The 25,617-nt window shown below is 39.7% G+C and overlaps 1 protein-coding gene and 1 long non-coding RNA gene across 3 annotated transcripts; both read right to left on the bottom strand.

The window, feature by feature from the left end:
- Positions 1–391: 391 nt before the first annotated feature.
- On the bottom strand, positions 392–4,478 carry LOC150047600 (uncharacterized). Of its 2 annotated transcripts, none has more exons than XR_016539218.1 (4): positions 4,100–4,478; positions 3,521–3,648; positions 2,927–3,068; positions 392–1,023 (listed from the first exon to the last, which is right to left on the bottom strand). It is a non-coding gene; the product is annotated as an uncharacterized LOC150047600 (long non-coding RNA). The 2 variants fall into 2 exon arrangements; XR_016539219.1 differs by lacking the exon at positions 4,100–4,478 and adding an exon at positions 3,990–4,059.
- Positions 4,479–6,974: 2,496 nt separating this feature from the next.
- On the bottom strand, positions 6,975–25,612 carry Mmut (methylmalonyl-CoA mutase). Its single transcript, XM_090355510.1, has 13 exons — positions 25,515–25,612; positions 23,635–24,058; positions 22,000–22,367; positions 21,027–21,184; positions 19,301–19,472; positions 17,510–17,758; positions 16,626–16,737; positions 15,442–15,557; positions 13,785–13,900; positions 12,719–12,850; positions 11,466–11,613; positions 9,122–9,289; positions 6,975–7,181 (listed from the first exon to the last, which is right to left on the bottom strand). The coding sequence occupies exons 2-13, from the start codon at positions 24,017–24,019 to the stop codon at positions 7,053–7,055; spliced, it is 2,253 nt and encodes a 750-aa protein (XP_090211636.1). The 5' UTR covers positions 24,020–24,058; positions 25,515–25,612; the 3' UTR covers positions 6,975–7,052.
- Between the last annotated feature and the right edge of the window lie 5 nt (positions 25,613–25,617).

Below are 25,617 nucleotides of genomic sequence, written 5' to 3'. Positions count from 1 at the left end.
TATGAATGTTCTTTTGAACAGTGACTGACAGTTCAAAAAGCACTTTCCAATAAATTGCTTTATGTCACCTTCACATTACCAGGCAAAGTAGATTAAATCATTCTTTCTCAAAAATTTAACCATAAAACCTATTCTTAGTAAGAAAACTACTTAAGCTCTGTAAGTCTAGTAATTCACAAGTTTGGAAATCATAGACATCAGGGAGAACTTAAAAAGTGACTTTTAAGGCTAGAGACAGAGTCAGAGAAACCAGCGGCTACAACCACAGGATAGCTATCAAAAATGAGTTGGTAATGTAAGGAAAGATGAAATGAGTTTAAAAAAGAAGCACTGTATAGTGAATTCCATAGTGTTTACTAAGAACCTATTACATTTAAGACTTAGTCTTTGAGAGAAAAATCAATATGAATTAAACTTAGTGGCTACCCCCAAAAAAGAGTTTAATAGCACATTACTTCATAATACTGTAGAAGAAATAAGAATCCCAATATAAGCTAGGCATGCAGAGAAAGCCAAAACTGGAGGCAGAGTTTGGAGAGGAGGCAGCACTCTCACTTAGCCCTAAAAACAAACAAACAAACATACAAACACTGAATTTCAGTAGACAAGGGCATTGCCTATGAAAGCAAAGCTTACTTGCTATGAGAGCTTGTTAGCTAATAGACTGGAATCTAAAGAGTGGACAAGGGAGCCCAGCAGAGCAGATAGGGACATGGGAGCACAAACACAGCAGGTGGCATCTAGTGTGAATGCTTGTCCAAGAGTGAGGGGCAGGACAGGGGCAGGAGGTAGCCAGTAGCCAGACAATGAGTTAATGGGGAACACAAGGGCATAGAGTGAGGCAGATGGGAAGTTGAAAGGCATAGTGGTCCAAAGTGGAGGAACGGTCATGGTGGACATAGAACTTCAGGATGATCTGAGTTTGGTGGTCGTGTGGTCTTCTTCTGGTAGGTTATACGTTCTTGGTGGGCCTTAATTCTCACTTGTTCAGACAAAGGTTCTCAGGACCTGGCCCTCGCATTCCTGATTATAAATCAACACAAGTCAGGACCTAGGACCTACATAGAATTGAGTGTGAAATACATTTATTAGATCCTGATTTTTCCTTATCTGCCTAGGTATTTTTCTTTTATCTGTGCCTTTAGGAGAAGTCTAAATGAATTTGCTTTAAGGCGATCGGTATAAATGTGGCACACTTATAAACTAAATTTGTGGAAAGTAAACCCAGGTTTTTTCTTTATGCTAACATACACCAAGACAGCAGTCAAACCTATCTTCAGTAATGTCTAGAAAAATAGAGAAATTAATGTGATCATTCTGTGAATGCAACTCCTAGAAAGTTGAGACCTGCTCAGCTGAAGAAAGTCTTAAAGATAACTTATTTTAGTCCACCTAACATTTATCTCTGATATCTTACTTTCAGTAGAACACTTTTATTAAAGAGGCCAAAGGCAGAAATCATTTTTTTTAAAGAAAGGACATGGGATAGAGGTGATTCGCTAGCATTTTGTGGCCTTCTGGTGAATATTGGTGATCATGTGAACTCACATTTCAGTCCTCCAAGTGTCATTTATCAGGCCATGCAACCATAATACTTCACTGCGTAGGAAAAGCGTAAACAGGTGTTGTGATGTGCCATGGAAGCGGCCTCGTCAGTAATGAAAGAACACCTGAAAACACCCTTCAACACGTAGGCTACATTTTATTTTTCTTAATGCACCAGGGATTGCATAGAAAATTGGGCCTTGTGAAAGCGAGCAAGTGGCATGCCACTTGCCTCTCCTTTCAAGTCTGTCATTTATATTTATGATCTTGTTTCTCCTCTGACAAGGTGACTCAATCAAATGAAATCCACTTGAAGAACTTACTCTGGATAGGCTGCTGTAGATTTCTGTGTATCACAAACCCACACCTTGAAAACGGGCATAAATACAACTCCGTACACACGCGTGTCCTCTCATATCTTTATGCGTCAACAGAAATCTGAAGACCTGATTTCCTTTCCTACTAGTATTAATGGAGCAAAAAAGAAAATCTTATTCATTAGGTTACTGCCAACCCTAATCACTCCTAAGGGATGTAAAACTAACATTTATTTCTTCAGCTAATTCTGAGCTGCATAAAGAACATTGTAGTAGATAGGGCAGTACTAAGAACAGTGAGGAGGCTCACGTGAACAAATAAATGACTTGCTCCCAATGCAGAAGCTGATAAGAAAGTAAAACAGCCAGGAGCTGCAGCAACCTAATGTCCAAGTCCACCCTTGTCCACAGCTCAAGATATCAGACCCGGGATCCTCCAGGAATAGACTCGGGTGAGCCTAGTGATACCAGCAGGGGAGCACACATCTGTAAGCCCAGCACTCAGGAGGTTAAGGCTGGCAGGAAAACAGCTGGCCTGAGATCGGCCTAGGCTGCAAAGGGAAATTCTGTTACAAGAAGAATAAACTGAAGGAGAAAGGTAAAATGTATTCTTAACTTGGGATAAGAATCTTACCAAGACAGTCAAGCCCTTGTGGCTCACATCTGTAATCCTAACTACTAAGAAGGCTGAGATCTGGCAGATTATGGATTGAAGCTAGCTAGGGCAGAAAAGTCTAAGAGACACTGTCTCCAAAATAACCAGAACAGGGTTAGAGGTATGAGGTAGGAGCACACAGCTGAGTAAGAAGCTGTGTAAACATGAGTGCCTGAGTTCAATCACCAGCATTCCTTCCTCCAAGCCAGAAGTCAGTGTACCCATCAACCATTAACCCCCATAGTATGTCACCTCCCTGTCACCCACCCACCCACACAGGCTCATTCATACATGCTCACATGAAAACATGCACACATGCACATCAGTGCTAAAATACTCGAACTGTTCAGTAGGAATCATGGATTTAACATACAATATTTCTTTGCACACTCCTCCCTTCCCATCTTACCTCCCTAAGAAACAGAGCTCCTGTTGACCCTTTCCTCAGAAAGTGTCGTCTCGGACTCCCCTGGTTCATGAACCAGTGCTGGCCTCGTTAAAGCCTTGTTTTCTTTGAAGGTATACACTGGTGCAGGAAAGCAGATAACAGCCTAATATGAGACCAAAACAACTTATTAGGAGGCTGAGAAATAAGGACACCAATTTAGAACCAGCAAGACTGTTTATTTCCAATTAATAAGCAAAAATCTGAAAGCGGAGATGTGGCTCAAATGGTAGAGTGCCAGATGTGAGCAAAAAAAGCCAAATGAGAATGTGAGACCCTTAGTTCAACCCTCAGTACCTGCACACACACACATGCATACACATGTACCAAGCACTCACACTCTCACATATACATGCACGCATGCACACACATAGAACCTATTGTAAAAGAAAGTGCTTAGATAACTGTTAGGTAATTCCTCCACTCCTCCTCATTTGTACTACTCACGCAAATTGCCTTTACATATCCTCAGCCTGTTTGCAGTCCCTTGCATATCAAAATTCATGTCTGTAAAGTGAGTTAGTAGGACTTATTAGAAGCTCTTCCACATTTACTTACCTTGTTTTATTTTCTGTCCTAACTGAAAACAAAAATTTGGTCTACATGCCTTTAATTCCACGTATGCAAGGTTCAGAGACAGGAAGATCATGACTCCAGGCCAGCCCAGGCAAATGTAAGATCTTTTTCTAAAAAACAAAGAAAAGTGAGCTGAAGGTAGGGCTCAAGTGGTAGAGTGTGTGCCTAGTAAAGATAAGGTCCAGAGTTTAAACCCCAGGACAAGCAGGGCTTGATGTAAGTATGGGTTGTATAGAATAAACAGAAATTACTGGCTCTACTCCAAGACAAACAACATCTCTACTAAGTTATTCTAAAATGTTCCAAAGCAGATCAGTGATAAGCCACAACTTCCAAAATGTCTGTATAATCACAAAGGCTTTGGTCAATTCTATGCAAAAAGGAGAAAAGAAAGGTTTGTTTTGCCTACTTCCTATTCCATTGGCATTTGAGAAAGCCGGCCATTACATACCATAAGGGCTGTAGATACAAAAAGTGTGGGAGCAAAGCAAAGCTGAGATAAAGCTGAAGGAAGAAGACAGAAGTATTTGGCTACATCAGTAATGCACCTGTATCATCTACCTGAAACCAGCAAGCCACCAGGAAATGTCAGAATATGGTGTTAATAATTAAATCCTCGTCTGATACCTCCGCCCTTGTTTCCCCTCTGAACCTTCCACTTTCGCCACATCGCTTCTCTTTTCCCGCCATGGTGCTCTGCTATTGGCTCCTCTGTGACACAGTGCATATCTTTGCCCACTCACCTCTCTAGCCTCCACATGTGGTCTGGCTTGTGTGTTCTCACAGCACAGCCAGAGCCCTCTTACACCATCGCTGTTCAGTCTTCTTGTGACTTCAAGCTCTGCAAACTGGCTACCAGCTCCTTGAGGAGAACAACCATGGTATATGCACAGAAGTGAAGCTACCATAAATTTGAATGATTTCTATAACAAATGTCTCATTTTCTTTTGGTTTAAAAGAGGTTGTGTTCATTATTTCATTTAACCCTTCAAACACTTTGCTAGTTCTCCACTGTCCTTTTATTAAGGACAAAAAGTATACAGAGCTAAGATAAAACTGGTATACACACACACACACACACACACACACACACACAGATATCATATTAGAATAATCCTATAATTATTAAATTCTACATTTCCCATTTTTAATGACTTTGGGAAAATGGGTTGTATATTGTATTTGCTGCCTGTAAATGCCTAATATTATGTCCTGATCTCAAGAGAAATACTTAGGTTAGTAAAGAAATAAAAGAATCAAATGCAAATGGGCCATAAAGAACTAGTAGCTTAAGCAAGTCAAATGAAGATGCAACTACAGAATAGGATTGTGTTAATCATGTATTCTAGTTATACCGCTAAACTGATCATCTCAGCTACCATCTGTTGCAGTTTATAAATAATAACGAAGAGTTAATTTTTAATTGACCTCAAAACCCATTCACAAAGGATGACATGAGTATCTATGTAGATGATGAAACGCACATGCTTTTCCTGAGAGGGCTTTTAGCACTATGGTCTTCTAGTAAGAGACATCATTTCAAATGGGATTGCAGAAGAATCCTGAGCTTCAGGTGACACCTACAGGTACATCAGGAGAAAACAAACGGAGGATCTGAGGAGCAAAAAGCAACAGCTACTTAAAAAGAAATGTATCTTTTCTTTTTCTTGGAGTTCGTTTAATAAAATATATGCACATAGCTATCAAGCCTTCGTAATCTGCTCCTCAATGTGTGAATGTCTAGAGACATAATTTATCATGTCTCTACACACACACACACACACAGAGATTCATTAGTCATTCATTTGTCTTTTGCAGGGTGAAGGGCACAAAAAGAAGGAAGAACGAAGGGTGAGCAAATACAACAGTGGTACTCACTGTTGAAAAATGCACCGTGTATCGTGTGAGTGGGGATGGGAGGAAAAAACTGGGAGAGGGAGGCAAGGGGAGACATAGTTCAAAAAGAATTGTACTCATTGCCTGACTCATATAACTGTAACTCCTCTGTATATCACTGGTACAATTACTATATATATATATATACATATATAAACATAAAGTAATAGAGCTGAGACATATTGTATTCATAAATTGCTTTGTTAAATGGCAATTCCTTTGTCTACTACTTAACAAGAGGAGAAAAAAGTGATTTCTTTGAAAACAGCTTTAAATGCTAGAGCCTTCTTTCAGAATGATAAGCGCAGCATAGACAATAATGTCTCAGCAAAAACAAAGGGAGATATAGATGATATAGACATATAAACACAGATACATGTGCTTGAATTGTTAACATGGCTTTTTCCAGCATGGTGACATAAGCTCTTATGCAAACCCATGATAGGAGTTTACCAAGATACAGAATGCTGCTCTCATGAGGATTTACTCATTAAAAGTGTGTTATAAAAATAAAAGTCACCCAAAGAATAGGTGCACTCTGCTGTTGAAACATTAAGAGAATGTTCACAAGCATCTCCTCTCTCCGCCTACCTCCTGCCACTCTGATGGGTTTTGAAACAAGTCCAGCATTAATTAAGTCATTTGAAGTCTTAAAATACTCAGCCACTCCTCCCCCATATCAATCTATATAAGCAACTTAATACTTTTACTAAGGTAATTCTCATTGAGGTTGGCTGAGAATAATGACTATGTTTTATTGCTCAACATCTTTCTCTACTATTTGTGTTGGGGGGGGTTGTATGTATATGTGTGTGCCATTTGGGGGGCTTGAACTCAGAACCTGGGTGCTATCCCTGAGCTTTTGTGCTCAAAATAGTGCTCTATCACTCTGAACCAAAACACTACTTCTAACATTTTTGTTGTAGTTAACAGAAGGTAAGAGGTAAGAATCTTACAGGCTTTACTGCTAAACTGGCTTTAAACTGTAATACTCAGATCTTAGCTTCCTGGTTAGTTAGGATTACAGGCATAAGCCACCAGCTCTCCACTAATTTTTAAAGGTTATTATTATATTAATATCACTATTAATTTTATTTTCTGTTGCTCAAATTAATGTAAAGTTGAAGGGGACTGGTCATTTATTTGTAGGTAAACTTGAATTTGTAAAACAGGAAGTATTTCTAAGTAATATATCACTATAATTTTCTAAAACAATATGTTTAAGAACACTCTTGTAGGGGGCTGGGAGTTTGGCCTAGTGGTAGAGTGCTTGCCTAGCATGCACAAAGACCCGGGTTCGATTCCTCGGTACCACACACATAGAAAAAAGCCAGAAATGGTGCTGAGGCTCAAGTGGTAGAGTTCTAGCCTTGAGGAAGTCCAAGGACAGTGCTCAGGCCCTGAGCTCAAGCCCAGGACTGGCAAAAAAAAAAAAAAAAAAAAGAACACTCTGTTGTAGTTAAAGTGTGGCTGTACATATACATTTAGCGCATGACACCATTCTCGTAATTACGACATTTTAATGTAAAGCTTTCATATCAGGTGTTGGAATTAATTGGCAGGCATGGCCTCATGCTCTTCTTTGATCACAGCTCAGAGGACGTCTTAGATGATGGTATCACACGGACTGCTGCTTCTTCTCCAGGCACTTCTCGATATCCTGGAGCACCTGGAGAGCAGCCTTGGGAATTCGTGTTCCGGGGCCAAACACATTGGCGACACCGACCTCATACAGAAATTCATAATCCTGTGGAAGAGATGTTATTCCTGATGTCAGCACATGTGGCTACAACATGCTTCCTTCAAGACCAATAACCCTCGCTTTAGGCCTTCCCTTAGGACCCAAGTCAAAGAGCACCCTAAGACCCCTGTTCCTGTGGGCTTATTGAGGTAGAATCAGCTGTTTCTCCCAGCCGTCATTACCAATAACATTTAACATCCTGCCATAGCTTTGCATTCTCAAGGCTAGTTATTTCCTCCCAGATGTCTGTACGGACAGGTAGTGCCTGGTGGTACTCTGAATGTAGCCTCATACATATCATTTGCTACATGAGGGGAAGGGGCCTAGCACCAGCGTTGGAAAGACTGGAATGGCTAGTCTGAAGGAGAAATGAGCTCCATTTAGGAGCCAAATGGAGCCGGGAAGGAAGTAGAGAGCGGCCATCCAATTTTTGCTTGCCCCTCAGCCCCTGGGCTGGCTGGTGATCAAACCCAGGACCTGGTGCATAGTATGAAAATGCTCTGCCATTCAGGTCACCCAGGCTCATGCAGTGCCTTTGTTAACAGCATCCAGTTTTCATTCTCAGGTGATCGTAACTGGGTGATAAATTCTATAATCATGCTCATCATTCTCTGATAACTCCTGTCTGTCTCTATTATACCTTCTCAATATTCATGCAAAATTATTATTTTGTGCTGACACTGAACACATCTTATTTCACCCATGTCCTTCTCTTTTGATTTTCTGAGTGTGGAGATGATGGTGGAAAGACACTCAGAATGTCTCACTGTCCTTCAGTGAGTGCTACAGATGTCAGGAGTTCAGAGAAGACTGGATGGGACATGTAGTAACAATTGTTTGCAAACTGGGGTTGGCCTGACAGATAGTTCATCTCCTTTACTCCTTTCTAGGAACCATGTACCCCATTTAACCTATCATATACTTCTTCTAACTAAACACTTTTTCCATTTTTTTTTAGTGAAAAATGAAACCCTGATGTAATTGGAAACTGGATTGGAAAGAGATCCTTGTGTAGGTAATTGCTGTAACTAAACAGGACGCGAGTGTGTGGGTAGTGCCTTCCACCCCATTACTCATTAACTGATGTCACTGAGGGTTACTGAGTGTCATTTCTTCATTTCTAAGAGGAATCACACTTTTTTTGTGTGAGGGGTGTCAACAGGGCTTGAACTCTGGGCCTGGGTGCTGTCCTGAGCTTTTCATGTCAAGGCTACTGCCCTATCCTGGAGCCACAGCCTCACTTCCTGTTTTCTAGTGATTAATTGGAGGTAAGAGTCTCACTCACATTCTTCAGTGCCCAGGCTGGCTTTGAACTGTGATCCTCAGCTCACAGCCTCCTGAGTAGCTAGGATTACAGGTGTGAGCCACAGCACCTGGCTAGGAACCACATATTTTAAGTAACTACTTCCTCTCCCATCCAGAATTTTCAGAACAAGCTGATTCCACTGGTGGGGACTAAGGTATTTTTGTCTCCAAGAAAGCTCTACCTCAGTTACCTCAGTCAGTTTATTAAAATAACAAATGGGTTTTTTTTTTTTTTACAAAACCGTGTACTGTAACTGTTCTATCTCTGAGGTAGGGGAGAGACAAAGCATGGAGACACAGAGAACAAAGGCTCACTACACAACCAAGAAAATGAGTTTTCATTGTGCTTCTAGCTGAGGTATGACATGATCGCTGAATGACGTGTGTCATTCCTTTCTGCTCACCTTTTCACAAATTACTGGTTCACGCGGACTGTTTACTTATAGGTTGTGTAGATTATGACTTTAAATAACACATAACAGATTAAAATATAGCTTTGATAGAAAATAACTTTGTTTTCTGCAGAATGTACTTAGTGAAATCACAAGGAAATAGCTTTTCCTCCAAATCTAGAGTTTTACAACTATAAGTACTTGGAATACCCATTGCAGTGCCAGAACAACACTGGAGAAGGAAGATACCTGCGGTGGTATGACGCCCCCACACATGACGAGAATATCAGGCCGTCCGAGGGTGGCAAGCTCCTTGATGAGCTCGGGCACGAGGGTTTTATGGCCAGCAGCGAGGGTGCTCACTCCCACCGCGTGCACATCGGCGTCCACAGCCTGCTGAGCCACTTCACGGGGAGTCTAGACACGAAGAAAGTCAAAAGACCAATCGCAGTTTGCTACTGGCTAGTGAAATGAGGGGAAAAGTATCAGCCTTATATTACTTAAGTCAACCTTCCAAGATTTTTCTCACCAACAATCTTGATGTGGATATCACTCTATACTCCATCATCCTTAAAACTAGAAAAAGCACTCAACTATTGATACAAAAACTGTCAATGGGGTTTTGTGCCTAGCAGCAGTAATTATCCATTAGGTCTGTTATACCAAAAAAGCAGTTCCCCAGGAATCTTCAAGACAAAAAATAAAGGAAGTATTATTTCTTGTTGTAATTCCTTTAACCACATTCAAGCCCCAGGACTGGCAAAAAAAAAAAAATAAAAAAATCCAAACACTAAGTGACAACACTATAAAGCACTGAAATACAAAACTGGGGAAGAAGTAAAAGTTAAGCTCAAAATACAGTATAAAGAAGTGAGTGAGAAATGATGATGTCAGCATGGAGAGGGACAAGAACCTTTCGACTTTTGTTCTTCTGTGAAAACGCAAATTGGCAGCAGTATGTGGGCTCTGAGGCTTTGGTGAGCACATTGGAGATAAGGCCACAGCAGCCAGGCGAGTGTGTGACCCTGAGAAGGGACGGCGTCACACCCAGTTAGGGGATGGGAGAATGCTCACAAGCAGAATCACAAAGTTCTCAATTAGTGCTCGCCCAAGATTATATCGACTCTCGGCACTAATGATTTCTCATACTATATGCCAATTTAAATGTATTTAAATCACTACTTAGAAAAGGCTAAAATTTACAAGTTCCATCATGGTAAATGCAAAATTTTAGCAAAAAGGATATTACCTCAGGACCATTGCTCAAAGTACAAAGAAAAAACCCACCTATCTGTTACCTTTTTAGGTCTGTGTAGGCTTTTAAGGTGTATTAACTAGTATAGAATGGAAAGATTCTATACTCATGAGTGGGGACATATGGGTGACTTGGTGAAACTTCATACCCCCCATAAGCAAGCACCCTGACTCAGGGATAAATCTGAACCTCTTAAGAGAAAACGTCATATTCTTTCATTTTACTTCTGAGATCTGACACTGCCTTAGGAAAGGTTTCTATTGCTTCTCATCCATATTCCTGGACACCTTAACTGATTCCCTGCTTCCAGCTACAGCTCCTCCCCGCTCTTGTTACAGCGGTTTCACTAGAAAGTAAATTTTCTGAAGTGTAAGTTTGACTGTATTGCCAAACCCATACGCAAACCCCTGAGGTGAAGTTCTAACTGGTTAGAATGGTACTGAAGTCTATCAGTCTCAATCCTTGTGAAGCACACATTCTGATGTTATTCTTACAGTAAAATGAGGGCACCATGCCTTCTTACAGCTCTCTACCTCTGCTCCAACAATCCCTCCTTTGTAGCTTGCCCTTGCCTGATTTGCTCAAGGCTTCAGAAAGGTACAGCTCAAAGGTTCCTAGGATGCTTTAAAGAATCAAAGTAGTTCCTTGTCCATTTTATGACTACAGCAATACACACACTGTGCTGTGATTACTGGTAAGTCAGTCTGTTAGGAGACTGTTACCTCCTTGGGGATGAAATTTCATCTTATTCAACTCAAAGTCACATGTGGTATACAACTGCACATATGTAGCAGACAAAGCATATATAGTACAGAATTTATTCAAATGCATTTTTAGCCAAAACTGTTTTCTGTATAACAATTAATATACTGTCATTCTATGATTTCCCTTGTCAACAATAAATCATATGCCTGTCTGTAACTAAATAAAATGCTATGACAAAGTAAGGGAAGACCCTTCTTATGGATTAAGGTTATTCTGCTATTTAGTTTTCTTTCCAAAACACTTCTTACTAATCCCTTGTAGACTTTCTCTCCTACAAAATATGAGTTATTCTCAAAGAGCAGAAGAAGATAATCTTGGAGCATAAACTCCACTTTCTAAAGCCTAAACCAAATTTTACTTCGGAATGGATGTTTACTGTTACAATGTCTGAATTCACATTCATGGTGTTTTTATTTCTCTCATAATTAGCTCTAATACATTCACTGAGAAAACACTAGATTGCACACATATGCTTTTGTAAATCTGAAAACATCATCCTAGTCTGTCATCGCTTTTCTACCTCCATGTGTGAGCTGTGGCGTCATCTAAGTCTTCTCTCAGCAATTTTAGTACCTGGAAAAGAGGGCCAATGTCCACATCAAAGCCAAGATCAGCAAACCCTGTGGCAATGACCTTGGCCCCTCTGTCGTGGCCATCTTGACCCATTTTTGCCACAAGAAGACGAGGTCTGCGACCTTCACGTTCCATGAATTTGTTAACTCTAAGAAACATTTTAAAAAGACAACAGTTAAATTTAGTTATTTGAAGGTAATTTATTCATAAACACAATCTGCTTACTTGTCAACATTGTTTAGTTTAAATTAAGAGCTCCATTACTGCCTAGGTCAGTTGCACTCTCTCCCATTTGGAATCAAGTTTGGCAGATATGTCACAATGGGTCAAGCTGCTGTAATTTTATTGTTATTTTAGGATATATGCTTTCTATCAATTAGGAAAGGACTACTACGAAATAGTGTGTTGTAAAATAGTATCACTGTAAAACAGTAAGCCTTAAGAATTTTCCTTTTTCTTTCTGTGGGAGTACCGGGGCTTAAAATCAGGGCTAGAGCACTGTCCCTAGCCTTTTTGCTTAAGGCTAATGCTCTACTACTTAAGCCACAGCCCTACTTTTGGCTTTTTTGGTGGTTAACTGGAGATAGAGTTTCATAGGACAATCCTCAGATCTCAGCCTCCTGAGAAGCCAGGATGACAGGCATGAGCCTCTGGCATCTCGCTAGTGTTGGTGAATTTTGTACTCTCACAGGAGTTTCCCACTTCAAACAGATGTTTGTGTAACTAGCTATAATACTGTTTCTTATTTTTCAGGTAAAACAACTTTTTCTCTGAGTTCTGTGACAGACTTTTCAGATTTAAATTCATTCATATTATCCATGTCATGCACAATTATAATTGCACAAATCTTAGATTTCCTATTTGTAAATAAACATCTGGTTTAGTATCTTAATAGCAATTAAAATCACTCTTCATTCTAGTTGGGCTTCAATGGTCCGTGTCTGTAATCCTAGCTATGTGGGAGAGTAAAATCTGGAGGACTATAGTTCAAAACCAGCCTTCATGGAAAAGTCTGTGAAACCTCATCTCCAAAATAACTAGCAAAATATGTTGGACTAGAAACATACCTCAAGTGGTAGAGTGCCTGTCAAGCAAGCAAGCTAAGCAAATTCAAAACCCTCATTTCAAGCTCTGATATTGGCTTTTAAAAAGCTTTTTCTAGATTAAAAATGTTTCACTGTTGAATGGTAACCCCTTTATACAACTACTGATAATAAAAATGTAATTAAAAACTAAATGTTACATAATATTACCTCTTGATAGTAGATGCAATCTCCTTACTTTCTCCAAACTCCTGGCGATACGCTCCACTTACCATCCGGTCGCTAGCTTTATGTTCACCAAATACCTTTTTCATGGCATCTGTGATTTCTCCAACTGTACATCTAAAACATTACATGGGATCCCAGTAAGAGCATTATTTTCCAATAAGCATACTTGTTTACCTTACTGGTCAATAAAATTAGACTTCAAACAGGCCATCAAAACTTAAAAACAAATGTTTAAATGTAATAGAAAAGCATCTTCCCTCAGAATACTTATGCAAAAGTGATTCTGGATACCTTTATGAGTCTCTTTTCAACATGTCAACCAAAAAAGAAAAAAGAAGAACTAAAACTAACACATAGACAAGTATCTGAAGGTTATTCAATAATTTCCCCTTTAATACAAATGGGAAGGCTCTCACTGCTATCTTTTCTAAATAAATCTTCAAGCATACTCCACTAAGTGAAGACGAATTTTGTAAGACCAGAACAAAACCAAATAAAGCAGGCCAAGATGGCAGCAAGAGCCAAGAGACTGGGAAGAATCCTCTTGCTCTCCCATTCCTTCATCTCTTTGCCTTCCTTATTAACTTTAGAAAGCCTACCTGACTTTATCTACAAGGAGAAGGAGAACTGGGGCTGTGTATTATATTGTTGTTCATGGTTAGAATAATTCAGAAAGATGACAATAAGTCATTCTTGTCAATTCTCCAAAACATGTTGCCACTCCCTTAGCAACATCTGTTTATATCAAAATGGCACACATAATCTTGATATGCTTCAGTACATCAAGTTTCAACCTGAACATCAGTGAACTAGGTTTATTATAACAGCATCAAACATATTCCCACAGAGAAATGTGCAAGTGATGTCTATGAATGTCTCAAATGTTCAGATATCTGAGAAGCACTGGAATTGAATTTATTACCGTTTACATTATTTTCTTTAGGCTCACACGGCTTAAAGGATCAACCCTTCATCTCAGTAGACTGAAAAGTGGAACTACAATCAAACACGCAGTATTTAGAAACTTCCCAAACTTCTATCTCCTCACCTTGCACGAGTTGCATCCACTGCAAGAGCCAAAATATTCCCGTCACCACTGGCAGCACACTGGGTGAGAGCCTCAAGACACCGTGTAGCCACAGCTTGGTCCCTGCTGGCTTTGATCTTATGCAGAGTCAAGGAGAGGGACAGTTTGTGTGAGAAAGGAGCAAATTAGCTACCAGGAGACTAATATAATACTAGCTCTAATAAATGTTGTACTGAATTTCTTCCATAATCTACTAAACTGCAAATAGGAAATAAATGAAGAAAACAATATATAGCACTTCATCTACTCCACATTTCAAACAATAATTTAATCTGGTGTAAGCTGACAAATCAGAAATCAGCAGGAAAATAAATATTGGTGTTTCAATTTGCTGTTTAGTCTTTTCTTAAAAAGTCTCAAAATACTGAAAATCAATGGATTGCTTACAGAAGACTCCAGAGGAATCTTAAAAAGTAACAGTAAGGAAGACAGACCAATTCATACTAAAATTATATTAAGTTAGAGATTAGAGAAAAACAATATAATACAAAATTGTTGTTGAGGTGGTTTAGTTTACGAAAAATATGTTAACATTCCACGTGATACTATTGCTTTAACCACTTGTAAAAGACAGACATGAGGAAAATCTAACTTCACCTCAGCACTGAAACCATCTTAGGACCACAACTGAAGTATCTTTTAACATAAAAATATTTTTGATGTCCATGGCAGAAGTTAAACAGTTTGATTTGGTCATGGTCCTAAAGAGTGATTCAAAATTGGTAAAAGTTACATCAAAACTAAGCAAGCATCCGGAAAAAGTAAAAAATAATAAATACTTATTAAATAGGTAATGTGCAATGCAGGAAGAGAACCTAACGAAGGATGAAGTACATAAAAGTATGCAGTAATTACTGATGAGTTTCTTTTTTTTGCCCCAAATAAGGCATCATTTATGTTAAGTGTAATGAGCTAGATTGAACATAAACAGTTAGCAAGCACCTAAAAAAATGAGAAAGGAGAAAAAGCATATTACAAATATAACAAAAACAGGTTTTGTGGTCAAAGACAGCAGAATATGCTAAATAAGGATTTTTGAAAAATGACAGACTCTGACACAAGAATCATTATTCCTCAATGAGAATGAAAGTGGAAATAACATGACACATCTGTCATGAACTCTAATTTAAGAAACAGAAGATGACAGTAGTGCATTCAATCTAAAGTCTAAAGACTTTTATACAGCATTTCAACTAAGAAAGAAAAGTCTTATCTTGGGTGTGAGGTAAAATGGAAAGAAATTATATCCTGTGGCCTTAAATTCAAATGCTGAATTTGAACTTCCTTTCCTTTTCATTTTGAGTGACTTACATGATCATCTAAGCCTTAGTTCTCATCTGTAAATTGTGGGAGGCCTTATGATTACACTGTGGTTTTGAACACTACTAATATGAGCTTCTCAAGGCAGATATTACAGTTTAAATCACTTAAGGTTTCTGTGTCAACACCTATGTGTGTCTTGGATGTTGAGTTATTTATCATAAGCAAGCTTCTCGATTTCTTACCTTAATTTTTAAATGCTGGGATAGAATACCCACCTCATGTGGCAGTTGTAAAGATTTAGAAGGATCATGTAAGCTTACTACCCAGAATACAGGAGATTCTTATAAAATAATACCTTTGTAAGCTTTTCAATCTGCTTCTTACGCACTGAAGAATTATCAATTGCAAGAACTTCTACAGTTTCTTCCTTTTCCAACTGGTACTTATTTACTCCAACAATTACTTCAGAACCTGTTAATTTTCCCAAAGGGAAATAATATGTAGATCCTTTTCACAAACCATTGCCTAACAGTAGCCCTATGATTACCATAGATTTTGCTGGTCAGTTTACTATAATTAAGTACTATCCTTAAATCTCATGAACACTCCAGTATAGATCAGCTAGGGTAAGGGAACTCACAGTTGCACACTGGAATCTCTGCAGGGGAGGACTTGTACTGTTTTCCCATACTATACACTTTCCTAAAGTCTCTGCTAAGCTTTCTATCAAGATTATAAACTGAGAACAAGAAGAGCAGATGCCATTTAAGATTTAGATAAATAGCTTTTCTCATATTTTCCTTTATTCTTTAAAGCCAATCACTTTTAAACAACTTTCACCTCTTTTAAGTGATAAGTTAAAAGTTATGAATATCCTTCCTCACATGGGTAAGAAATACATTTGACCTCAAGCTATCAGATTATTATTCTTATCTAAAAACAACCCAGGACCCTTTCTCTACTTACATTCTTCTTTCTTTCTTCACAGCACTGAATTTGATATGCAGTTGTTTTGCTTTTTATTTTCCTTTTACTGACTTTAAAGGGTTTTTTTTGTTTGTTATTTTTGTGGGACATAGGGCTTGAACTCTGGGCCTGAGCGTTGTTCTCTGAGCTCTTCAGCTCAAGGCTACTGCCCTACCCCTTGAGCCACAGCTGCTCTTCTAGACTTTAAAGTTGTATAGATACAGAGCTCACATATTTCCTGTTCACACTTGAATGTCCAGAATAGTAAGTGCCTCAAACATAACTTAGCAAAAACAGTACTTACTGACTGAACAGGCAAATATACTCATTAGAGCAAAAGCACCATTAATGCCACTGTTTCCATTTGTGTGTGTGCATGTGCGTGTGTGTGTTTGTGTGTGTTTCTAGACATAAGAAAATTTTAGCAAAACTCCACTTTCCCAGTATTTTCATTGTTATTATTTTTTACTCCTTTAACTTAGTATCTGTTTAGTTATATGTGGTATCTTCAGATAGAAATGAATATTTCTTTTGAAATAATGATTTTGCATGTAAACTTCTGACTTTTCTTACCAGAATCTATCCGTGCTTGTCGTCGTGCAGCACACTCTTCAATTCGAAGCTTAGGGATTCCCTCTGCCACAGCTTTAGCCATTCCCCCAACCTCTTCAATTTCCTTAATGAGCTAACAAGAAAAAAACATATTAATAAAGCTCAAAAAGAACAGAAAAACTTCAAAAAGTATCAATCAATTCTTAATGTTATAATAACTACTAACAGTACTAGTAAAATTATAAACTAGGATGGTATAAAATGTCTAATAGTGTTAATAAAATTGGTGAGGTCAATAAAACTGCACTGGTAGGAAGATGGAAAGTGGAGGTATAACTTCACCAAATTCTAAACTACCACGTCAGACAATGTGGACAGGACACATGTGTGACTTTATGCTGATAAAAAAGAAAGAAAAGTGTAGCTTAGTCCAAGAAACAGAAAAAACAAAACCTTATCTGCATAAGCCTTAAATTTTGTTCAACTCTAAACAAAACAACTGTATAAGATATAATTTGTATTTAACAAATATGAGTACTGAAATCTATAAACTCAAATCTAAATCTGAAACATTTTATAGAATGATTAGATTTATACAGCACAATAATTAGATTTATCTATCATTTTTTTTCCAGTGGGGGCTTGAACTCAGAGCCTGGGTGTTGTCCCTGAGCTCTTCAGCTCAAGGCCATGGCCCTACCCCTTGAGCCACAGCCCCACTTCCTTTTGTCTGGTGGTTAACTGGAGATGAGTCTCACTGACTTCAGTGCCCGGGCTGGTTTTGAACTGCCACCCTCAGATATCAGCCTCCTGAGTAGCTAGGACGACAGGCATGAGCCACAACGCCCAACTTTATCATGGTTAAGCCTGTAGATCCTTAGGAGGCTGTGAAGAGGAAAACTGACCTGCAAAGCAGCGTAGTAAACGTCATTTGTGAGCGACTCCATCATATAGGACCCTCCCCAAGGATCCGCCACTTTGGGGATTCCAGACTCTTCCTGAATGATGATCTGTGTGTTCCTCGCAATGCGAGCACTTTTCACAGTTGGTAAACCCAGAGCTTCGTCGAAGGAATTTGTGTGCAAAGACTGAGTTCCTCCAAACACAGCTGCCATTCCTTCTATTGTAGTCCTGATAATGTTATTGTAAGGATCCTAAAACATTTAGTTTGAAGGAGAAAATACAGTTAACAGGGATTGCAGCTGTAGGAAACTAAGCACTTATGGTATACCAGCACAGTATACCATAAGCTTCAAATTATGAAATAAACTGGCAAATAAGCAGGAATAAGAACTAAAATCTAGCATGGTGGCAAATATCTCTAACCCCAGTGCTGGAGGCTCAGGGAGGTGGTAATCCAGGGCTGAGGACATTATAGGTGCACCTGGGCTACATGAGACCTTGTGCAAAACAAAACAAACAACAATAAAGAGCCAAAGTGAACGAAATAGGCACTCAGTAAATGATTCGTGAAACGAGTGAACAGGGAATTAACTGTAGGGTAGGAATTGGGGGTTATATTTCACTATATTCCTGACTGGAAAGAGTCATCTGATTTTTTTCCAGTTTCCTTAGCTGTAAAACTTGAGTGTATTAAGATACAAAAAAATTCAAGTTCCTACCAACCTCAAAAAACCTACTTCTTCATTCATGAAGGACTAAATTACATGTACAGCTATTCTTTTTTTTCACTTTTAAATGTATGAAACCTCTAACTTCAAACCTATAAATCATGTTTTAAATATACTGACATGATGCAATATGTAAAGTGAATATGTATAGAAATGATTATCACCATACAATTTGTGTATACTGTCTGTATTCTCTGTGCGTTCTTGAGTATGTCAGTGTCAGGGCTTCAACTCATGGCTTTGAACTCAACTCAACCTACTGTTCACAGCTGGTTCTCTGTTACTTGGGCTATGTCTCTAGACCAGCATTTTGCTATTTCACTAGAGAGAAATTCTCACAGGCTAATTTTTAGCCCAGGCTGGATTCCAACCACCATCCTCCCTTCTGAATAGCTAATGACCCAATCAAGCTCAGATATCATACTATTTTTAATGGAATCAAGTTAAAATAAATAAGTCAAATGACAGTCTTTAAGTGGTCTACAATTTTTAATCAATAAAATGAGTAGGTATAATATAAATTTGTTTTATGCTAAGAATTATATATTTAAAGTGATATAGGAGATCGCTAATTAAAATTTGCCTTCTTTCTCATCAAGTATTTTTAAGTAAAAAAATCATTTACCCTGGAAATCATTTATGATGCAAATTTTATACTGTGAACGGCTAGATGGCGCGAGACAAGTATACACTATGCGTCTGTGTGTGTGTGTGTGTGTATATATATATATATATATATATTTTTTTTTTTTTTTTTTTTTTTTTGCCAGTCCTAGGGCTGGAACTCGGGGCCTGGGCACTGTCCTTGGACACCTTTTGCTCAAGGGTAGCACTCTGCCACTTGAGCCAGAGTGCCACTTCTGGCTTTTTCTGTGTATGTGGTACTGAGGAATTGAACCCAGGGCTTCATGCATGCTAGGTGAGCATTCTCTACCACTAGGATACGCTCTCAGCCCCTATATATTTGATTTTTGCTAAACTGTTTCCTGACTGTGCCATACTGCTTAGAAGAAGACATTTATTTTTCTCTAGTAATATTCTCTAGTTTCAATTTCATAACTATACCTGCTCAGTAAGTGACCATCCTGAGGTCTGGCAATGAGCTCTTAGAAGAAGAGATTTAGAGTTCTTGGGCTTGAACATTTGCTCTATTAAGTGAGCCCACAGTCTTCTGCCAGCTCTCATCTTTGCTATTTCCATGTAAAAGTTCATCCCAATTCCCCAGAAGAAAGACAACCTAAAAGAGCAACATGAAGTCCAAAACTTGTTCAGATGTAAAAATACAGACAAGACAATTATATCACAGATCAGGGGGAAAAATCAATGTCTAGATTTCAATATCAACCTACTGAATTTGAATTAAAAGCAAGGCATATATATAAATATATATGTACATATTTAAGTTATTGTAAACCTACAGTGAAGAAGTATAATTCTATGCTTAAAAGATAAATAGCTGTGATTGACTGCTCTGGTAAGTATGTTCATCTTGCAATTGATTTTCTCTAGACAGAATTTCCTCTTGTGCACTGAAAGAATGCTTCATTTCCTACAATAAAAATATTTTACAATACCCAGCATGCAAGGTGAAGGTTGTCTATGAAAGTGTGGTATACCACTCTGCCAACAATCCCAGAACAGAGAGGAAGAAATAAGAAGACTGAGGTTTGAAACTAACCCAGAGCAAGAGTTCACAAGACCTCATCTCAAAAAATGCAAGCTTAGGTATGAAACTTCACACCTGTAATCCAAACAGCATAGATACCAACCCCAGGAAAAAGCTTCCATATTCTATTTGAAAAATAAACTCACTCTAGCAAAAAGGCCCAGTTTTGTGGCTCAAATGGTAGAGCACAATGTCTTGTCATCAAACTCCAGTACAACCAAAAGAAAAACTGATAAAAAGGGAAAAAAAAGGCAAGCAGAGGGTTAATGTGGTCAGGAAAAAATTTGACCTTGAAGATGACATTGAGGGTCTTAGCAATGCATAGGAGTGTTCAGACACATCTGAAGCCAGTGTCCTAACAAGCATGAAGTAGCCAGGCTTCCAGGGGCAATTTTATCCCTGAGCCTTTTAAAGGTGGGGCTAGGTCATTCTGTGTACTAGTACACACGTCTGCTTGGCTTAAATTTAAATGCACCATAATCTTCATGCCACTTTTTTTTTTTTTTTATGGTGCCAGTCCTGGGCTTCAGCTCAGGGGCTGAGCACTGTCCCTGGATTTTCTCAAGGCTAAAGCTCTACCACTTGAGCCTTAGCATCACTTCCGGCTTTTTTCTATTTATGTGGTACCGAGGAATCGAACCTGGGTCTTTGTGCATGCTAGGCAAGCACTCTACCACTAGGCCAAACTCCCGACCCCCTTCATACCACTTTCTTAACAACGTTTGGAAATAAAACGGTTCCTATACAACTCTGTATCCCATGTTCACTACAGAGATGGCATCTGTATTTTCAAAAAGAAAAAAGTTTGGAGGGATGAGGGAGAATGGAAATGGGAACAAAAATATGAGAAGGGGTATCTATGTTAAAGAAGTAATGTACCCATTACCTGACAAATTTAACTGTAACCCCTCTATATATTACCCAGGCAAGAAAATACAACTTAAAGAAAAGGAAAAACATATCTTAAGGAGGCTGAATCTTACATCCATCTTTTAATACAGTATTTGTTAAAATGTGAATGTTGTGTTATCTCGCATGACATTTATATCGACAAATTCACATTACTCCAGGTGTCTAGCTGCTCTAGCACAGAACGGCCCTGTGCTTTTTGTGGTGTTTGCTCACCTTGGTGCGAACTGATCAATTGTGAGGCCAGCTTGCAGTCCAGTTCTACAGTACTCTAAGCCATCTGCCAGTGTATATGCCAGCTCTAGGATGGCATCCGCCCCTGCTTCCTGCATATGGTATCCACTAATTGAAATTGAATTAAATTTGGGCATGTGCTAAAAAAAAATTTAAAAAACAGTGAATTAGATTACTAAAAGGTTCTATTAAATCCATTTCTAAAAGCAAAGTTCACCCCAAATCATACTTCCTACTTAAGTCACTCTCTGACTGATGAACTATTAAGACTATATTATTTTTAGTGGGAAAAGCTTTGTATTAACCACCTTTAAGGGTTAATTGAAGACAGGACATTTTTCATTTGAAAACAATACTTTCAACTTACAAGCGTTCATGATAACTTTGCCTTAATCTACGAGAGATGCATAAATCTAATATAAGGAGTAAATAAGATTTAAAAATTCTTGATAGGGAATTTATCTTTGCTACTAAATTATGCTTAGTGGGTTTTTATTTGTCTTGTTTGTTTTAACCGGGCCTAGATGCTGTCCCTAAGCCTTCTACTCAAAGCTAGTGATCTACCACAGTACCACTTCTGTTACTAAATTTAGAATCCTCCTTCTCCCACTACTCTGATAAGGAGAGATGTATCAACTCAGAGCAAAAGCTATCCTAATGAGAATATAGACATAAGATCTCCTAATTCAGCTTTTAGAAGAAATAAAACAGAAATCTTCACCTCTATCTTAACACCAGTGTCTACAGCAACATGTATACTGCCCAAATAATGACAGACCATAACACTAACATATGAAAGTCAAAACTTAAATATTAAGAATAAACCACCTGAACCTTACACTAGAATGCCTGATTACTCAAACTCAGTTACTAAACTCAAGTAAGGTACAATGCTTTATATAAGTTTCTATCTACAAACAACTACAGCAAAATCTATACTCCTAGTAAAATATACCTTTGCTGTATACTGGAAGATGTCAGCAATAATTTTCATGGATGGTTCTGGAGGGAAAATGTAAGTATTTCTGACCATAAACTCCTTTAATATATCATTTTGGATTGTACCAGTAAGTTTCTCTTTAGGTACACCTTGCTCTTCTCCAGTCACTATGAAAGTTGCAAGAACTGGAATCACTGCTCCATTCATTGTCATGGAAACTGACATTCTTTCTAAAGGAATGCCATCAAAAAGGATTTTTGTATCTTCTACAGTGTCAATCGCAACTCCAGCCATTCCAACATCGCCACGAACCCGAGGGTTGTCTGAGTCATAACCACGATGTGTTGCCAGATCGAAGGCAACTGATAACCCCTGCTGACCAGCTAAATATACAAAGAAAAATGACATTCAAGTAAACGGCATCAAAGTAAATCGATTTCATTAACAACACTAAAAACATTGACTCATAGTATATTTTTATAACATTACTTGCTCTTGTTATATGAAAACAAATTTAAATAAAGATATCTCATTTCTTTAGATTCAGTTCTTTCCAAGGTGTAAGTGTATAAATTGAGAACTATAGCAAGGAAAAAGAATAGAAGAAACACAAAACCTTACTTTCTCATCTATCTGTGGATTTACTATATAAGCTCAAGTACCAAATCATTATGGTTTTGTTAACTAAAAGTTTTTTGACAACATTTCAAAACTTTATGGAATGATCCACAAACTTATAATATTTTGCATTTGTGTATTTACTTTTATTCTTAAACATGATCTTACAAGACACATTGACTATTCAAATATTCTGAGGCACAAAATTATAAATACCACCCCTTAATCGTTTTCATGGTGCTCAGGACAAACTCAGGACCTAGAGCATGCGAGGCAAGCACTCTACCACTGAGCAATCCCAGTCCCTAGCCAAACGTTTTTACATAAGCAATAATCTACACTACCTAGAAGTTCAATCCTCCACAGGCACTTCAAACTTACAAATCTTCAAATTTAGTAATCAAAAAGATATTTGCTGTTCAGCAAATATAATTTCCAGAGAATTGAGTGCTAGATTGCACTGTGTACATCAGAACCACTTCACCGTTTATCATTGTGTTTGGGCACCTTTAAACAATCCTCACCAGTTTCTAACTCAATAATACCAACTAAAACTTTTCCAAGTAAAGGCAAAAATTCTTTTTTCACCCAGTTCCTTTTTTTTTTTTTTTTTTGCCAGTCTTGGGCTTGAGCTCAGGGCCTGAGCACTGTCCTTGGACCTTCTCAAAGCTTAGCACTCTACCACTTGAGCCTCAGCACCACTTCCAGCTTTTTTCAATGTATGTGGTACCGAGGAATCAAACCTGGGTCTTTGTGCATGCTAGGCAAGCACTCTACCACTAGGCCAAACTCCCGGCTCACCCAGTTCCTTTTATATGATCTAAAGTGTAATTTTTCTCTCAAGAATTTTGTACTTTTCCTCACTCATCTTTTTGAGTGTAGAAACTGAAAAGGATCCTTTTTTTTTTAACTTTTTCACACCAATTATAAAATTAGTATGCTCTGTACATAGACTTAACCAGCCTCCCCCTCAGAAATGTCAAGACTAACAGGTCTTGTCATGAGCAATTATGTCTGTCACACAAACCCTACCCTTGATGTTGTCCTTATAGAACTTATTGCTCTCCTCCACAGTGCTGAAGCCTGCATACTGGCGGATGGTCCAGGGCCTGTTTGTGTACATAGTGGGATAAGGTCCACGTGTATATGGCTTCACTCCTGGAAATTCATCAGGTAAGTCTTTCGTGTCTGCCCTGGAATACAAGGGCTTGATAGCAATCCCTTCTGGGGTACGCCATATTAGGTCTTCAGGATTTTTGCCTTTTAGCTGCTTTTTGGCCAGGGCAGCCCATTCTGGGTGGAGGGGTTGTTTCTGGTGTAGAAGCCGCTGCCAGGTGAATGTGGAGCCTGGTGATTGATTAAGGAGCTTCAAGTACTTAGGTGAAAGTAATAAGAGATGAGACTTGGCCTTCAACATGGTGGAACATGGAAATTCACCAAAGAGTTGAGAACTGACCTGGAAAAAGAAACATAGTTCATATACCTTTTGAAAAAGAGAGAGGAGCCACAGTTTCACTACGGGCTTTTTGCTGATTAACTGAAGAGTCTCACTGACTTTTCTTGCCCTAGCTGGCTTCAAGTGGTGATCCTCAGACTCAACTTCTGAAGGAGCTAGGATTCCAGGCATGCGCCACTACCATCCAGCCTTGAAGCTTTTCTCAACTGGACAAAAATGACAGAACAGAGCCCACTATAACAGAGGCTTCCTATGAAAGCTACTGGAAATGGCGTTTGAAATTAAGACTACGATAGCTGGTGGCCATAAGGCTTCCTCAGATGTATCAAGAAACATTTCAAGAGCAATAACGTCTGGGCCTGGGTGACTCAGGAGGCTGAGATCTGAAAATGACGGTTGCAGACCAACATGGACAAGTCCATGAGACTCTTATCTCTCAGTACCACGAAATGAGAGAAGTGGAGCTTTGGCTCACATGTGAGGTACTAGGCCTTGACCCTGGGACAGTGCCAGTCCCTGTGTTCAAGGCTCAGGGAGGAACACACCCATGTGTGCACATGCAGGGGTGGGCAAGCAGACACACACACAAAGCAATAATAAAGTCAGTTCCAAAGAGATCCATAGAGAAAACGAATTCTGAACCAAATAGCTTTCATTTGCCTGTTCGTATGTGGTTCCATATTATACTTCTACAAAAAGCATCACTCCAGCCAGTATTTAACCCGCATAGGGCAAATGAATCAGTCGGTAAGTGAATACCAGGCAGTGTGAAGCCGTTTTGGGAGGAGGGGGGTCATGGGGTGGACACACGAACAGAGGGAGGAAGAATGCGCAGTTATTCGGTGTACATTATGTAAGAACTGAACTCTAACTTGAGGGAAGGGTTTGGACGGAGGGGGTTAGGGGAGAAGCCATGGGTGACCCCGCTCAGAAGGCGCTGCACTCACAACCTGGACGATGGAATCATAGCCTCTTTGTACGACTACCTGTTTGTTTGTTTTGGGGGGGGACAAAAATGACCACGTGATGTAAAGTGTATACACACACACACACACACACACAGTCCCCAGGGCCTGGCGCTCCGGAGCGCCCGGATCTCCGTTGCCCTCACTCCGCCCCACTCCTCCTCACACAGGCTCGCACCCAAAACCCCCACCCCCGGGGCTGGGAGCCGGGCCTTGCCCGAACCGCGGGGCCCGCGGGGCCCCTGGCGGGCCCGGGGAGCGGTGGGCTCGGGGTGTGAGCGACGCCCCGACGGCAGGGTCCCCCGAACTTCCAGGAACGCAAAGCGCGGAGCCCGCAGAGTCGGCCGCTCGGGCGCGGGGAGGACGGTGGACGCCGGAGGCCGCGGGGCGGGAAAGGCGTCTGAAGGACGGAAGGGAGAGGACAGAGGGAGGAGGCGCAGATGATCCCGAAACCGCCACGGGAGGGGCCTCCGGGGCGCCGTCGCACTCACCGGCCGGCCCGCGGGCCTCGGCGGCGGCGGCGGCGGGAGCAGCGGCCTGACGACGCCGCGGCCGACCGACCGCCGACGAACGCCCGCACGCGAGCGGGCGCCC

This window comes from Megascapheus bottae, chromosome 22 (genome assembly GCF_031878675.1).
Source record: "Megascapheus bottae isolate mThoBot1 chromosome 22, mThoBot2.hap1, whole genome shotgun sequence".
NCBI classification, from domain to species: Eukaryota; Metazoa; Chordata; class Mammalia; order Rodentia; family Geomyidae; genus Megascapheus; species Megascapheus bottae.
The sequence above is the reverse complement of the archived record's forward strand: the minus strand, read 5'-3'. Positions and strand labels throughout refer to the sequence as shown.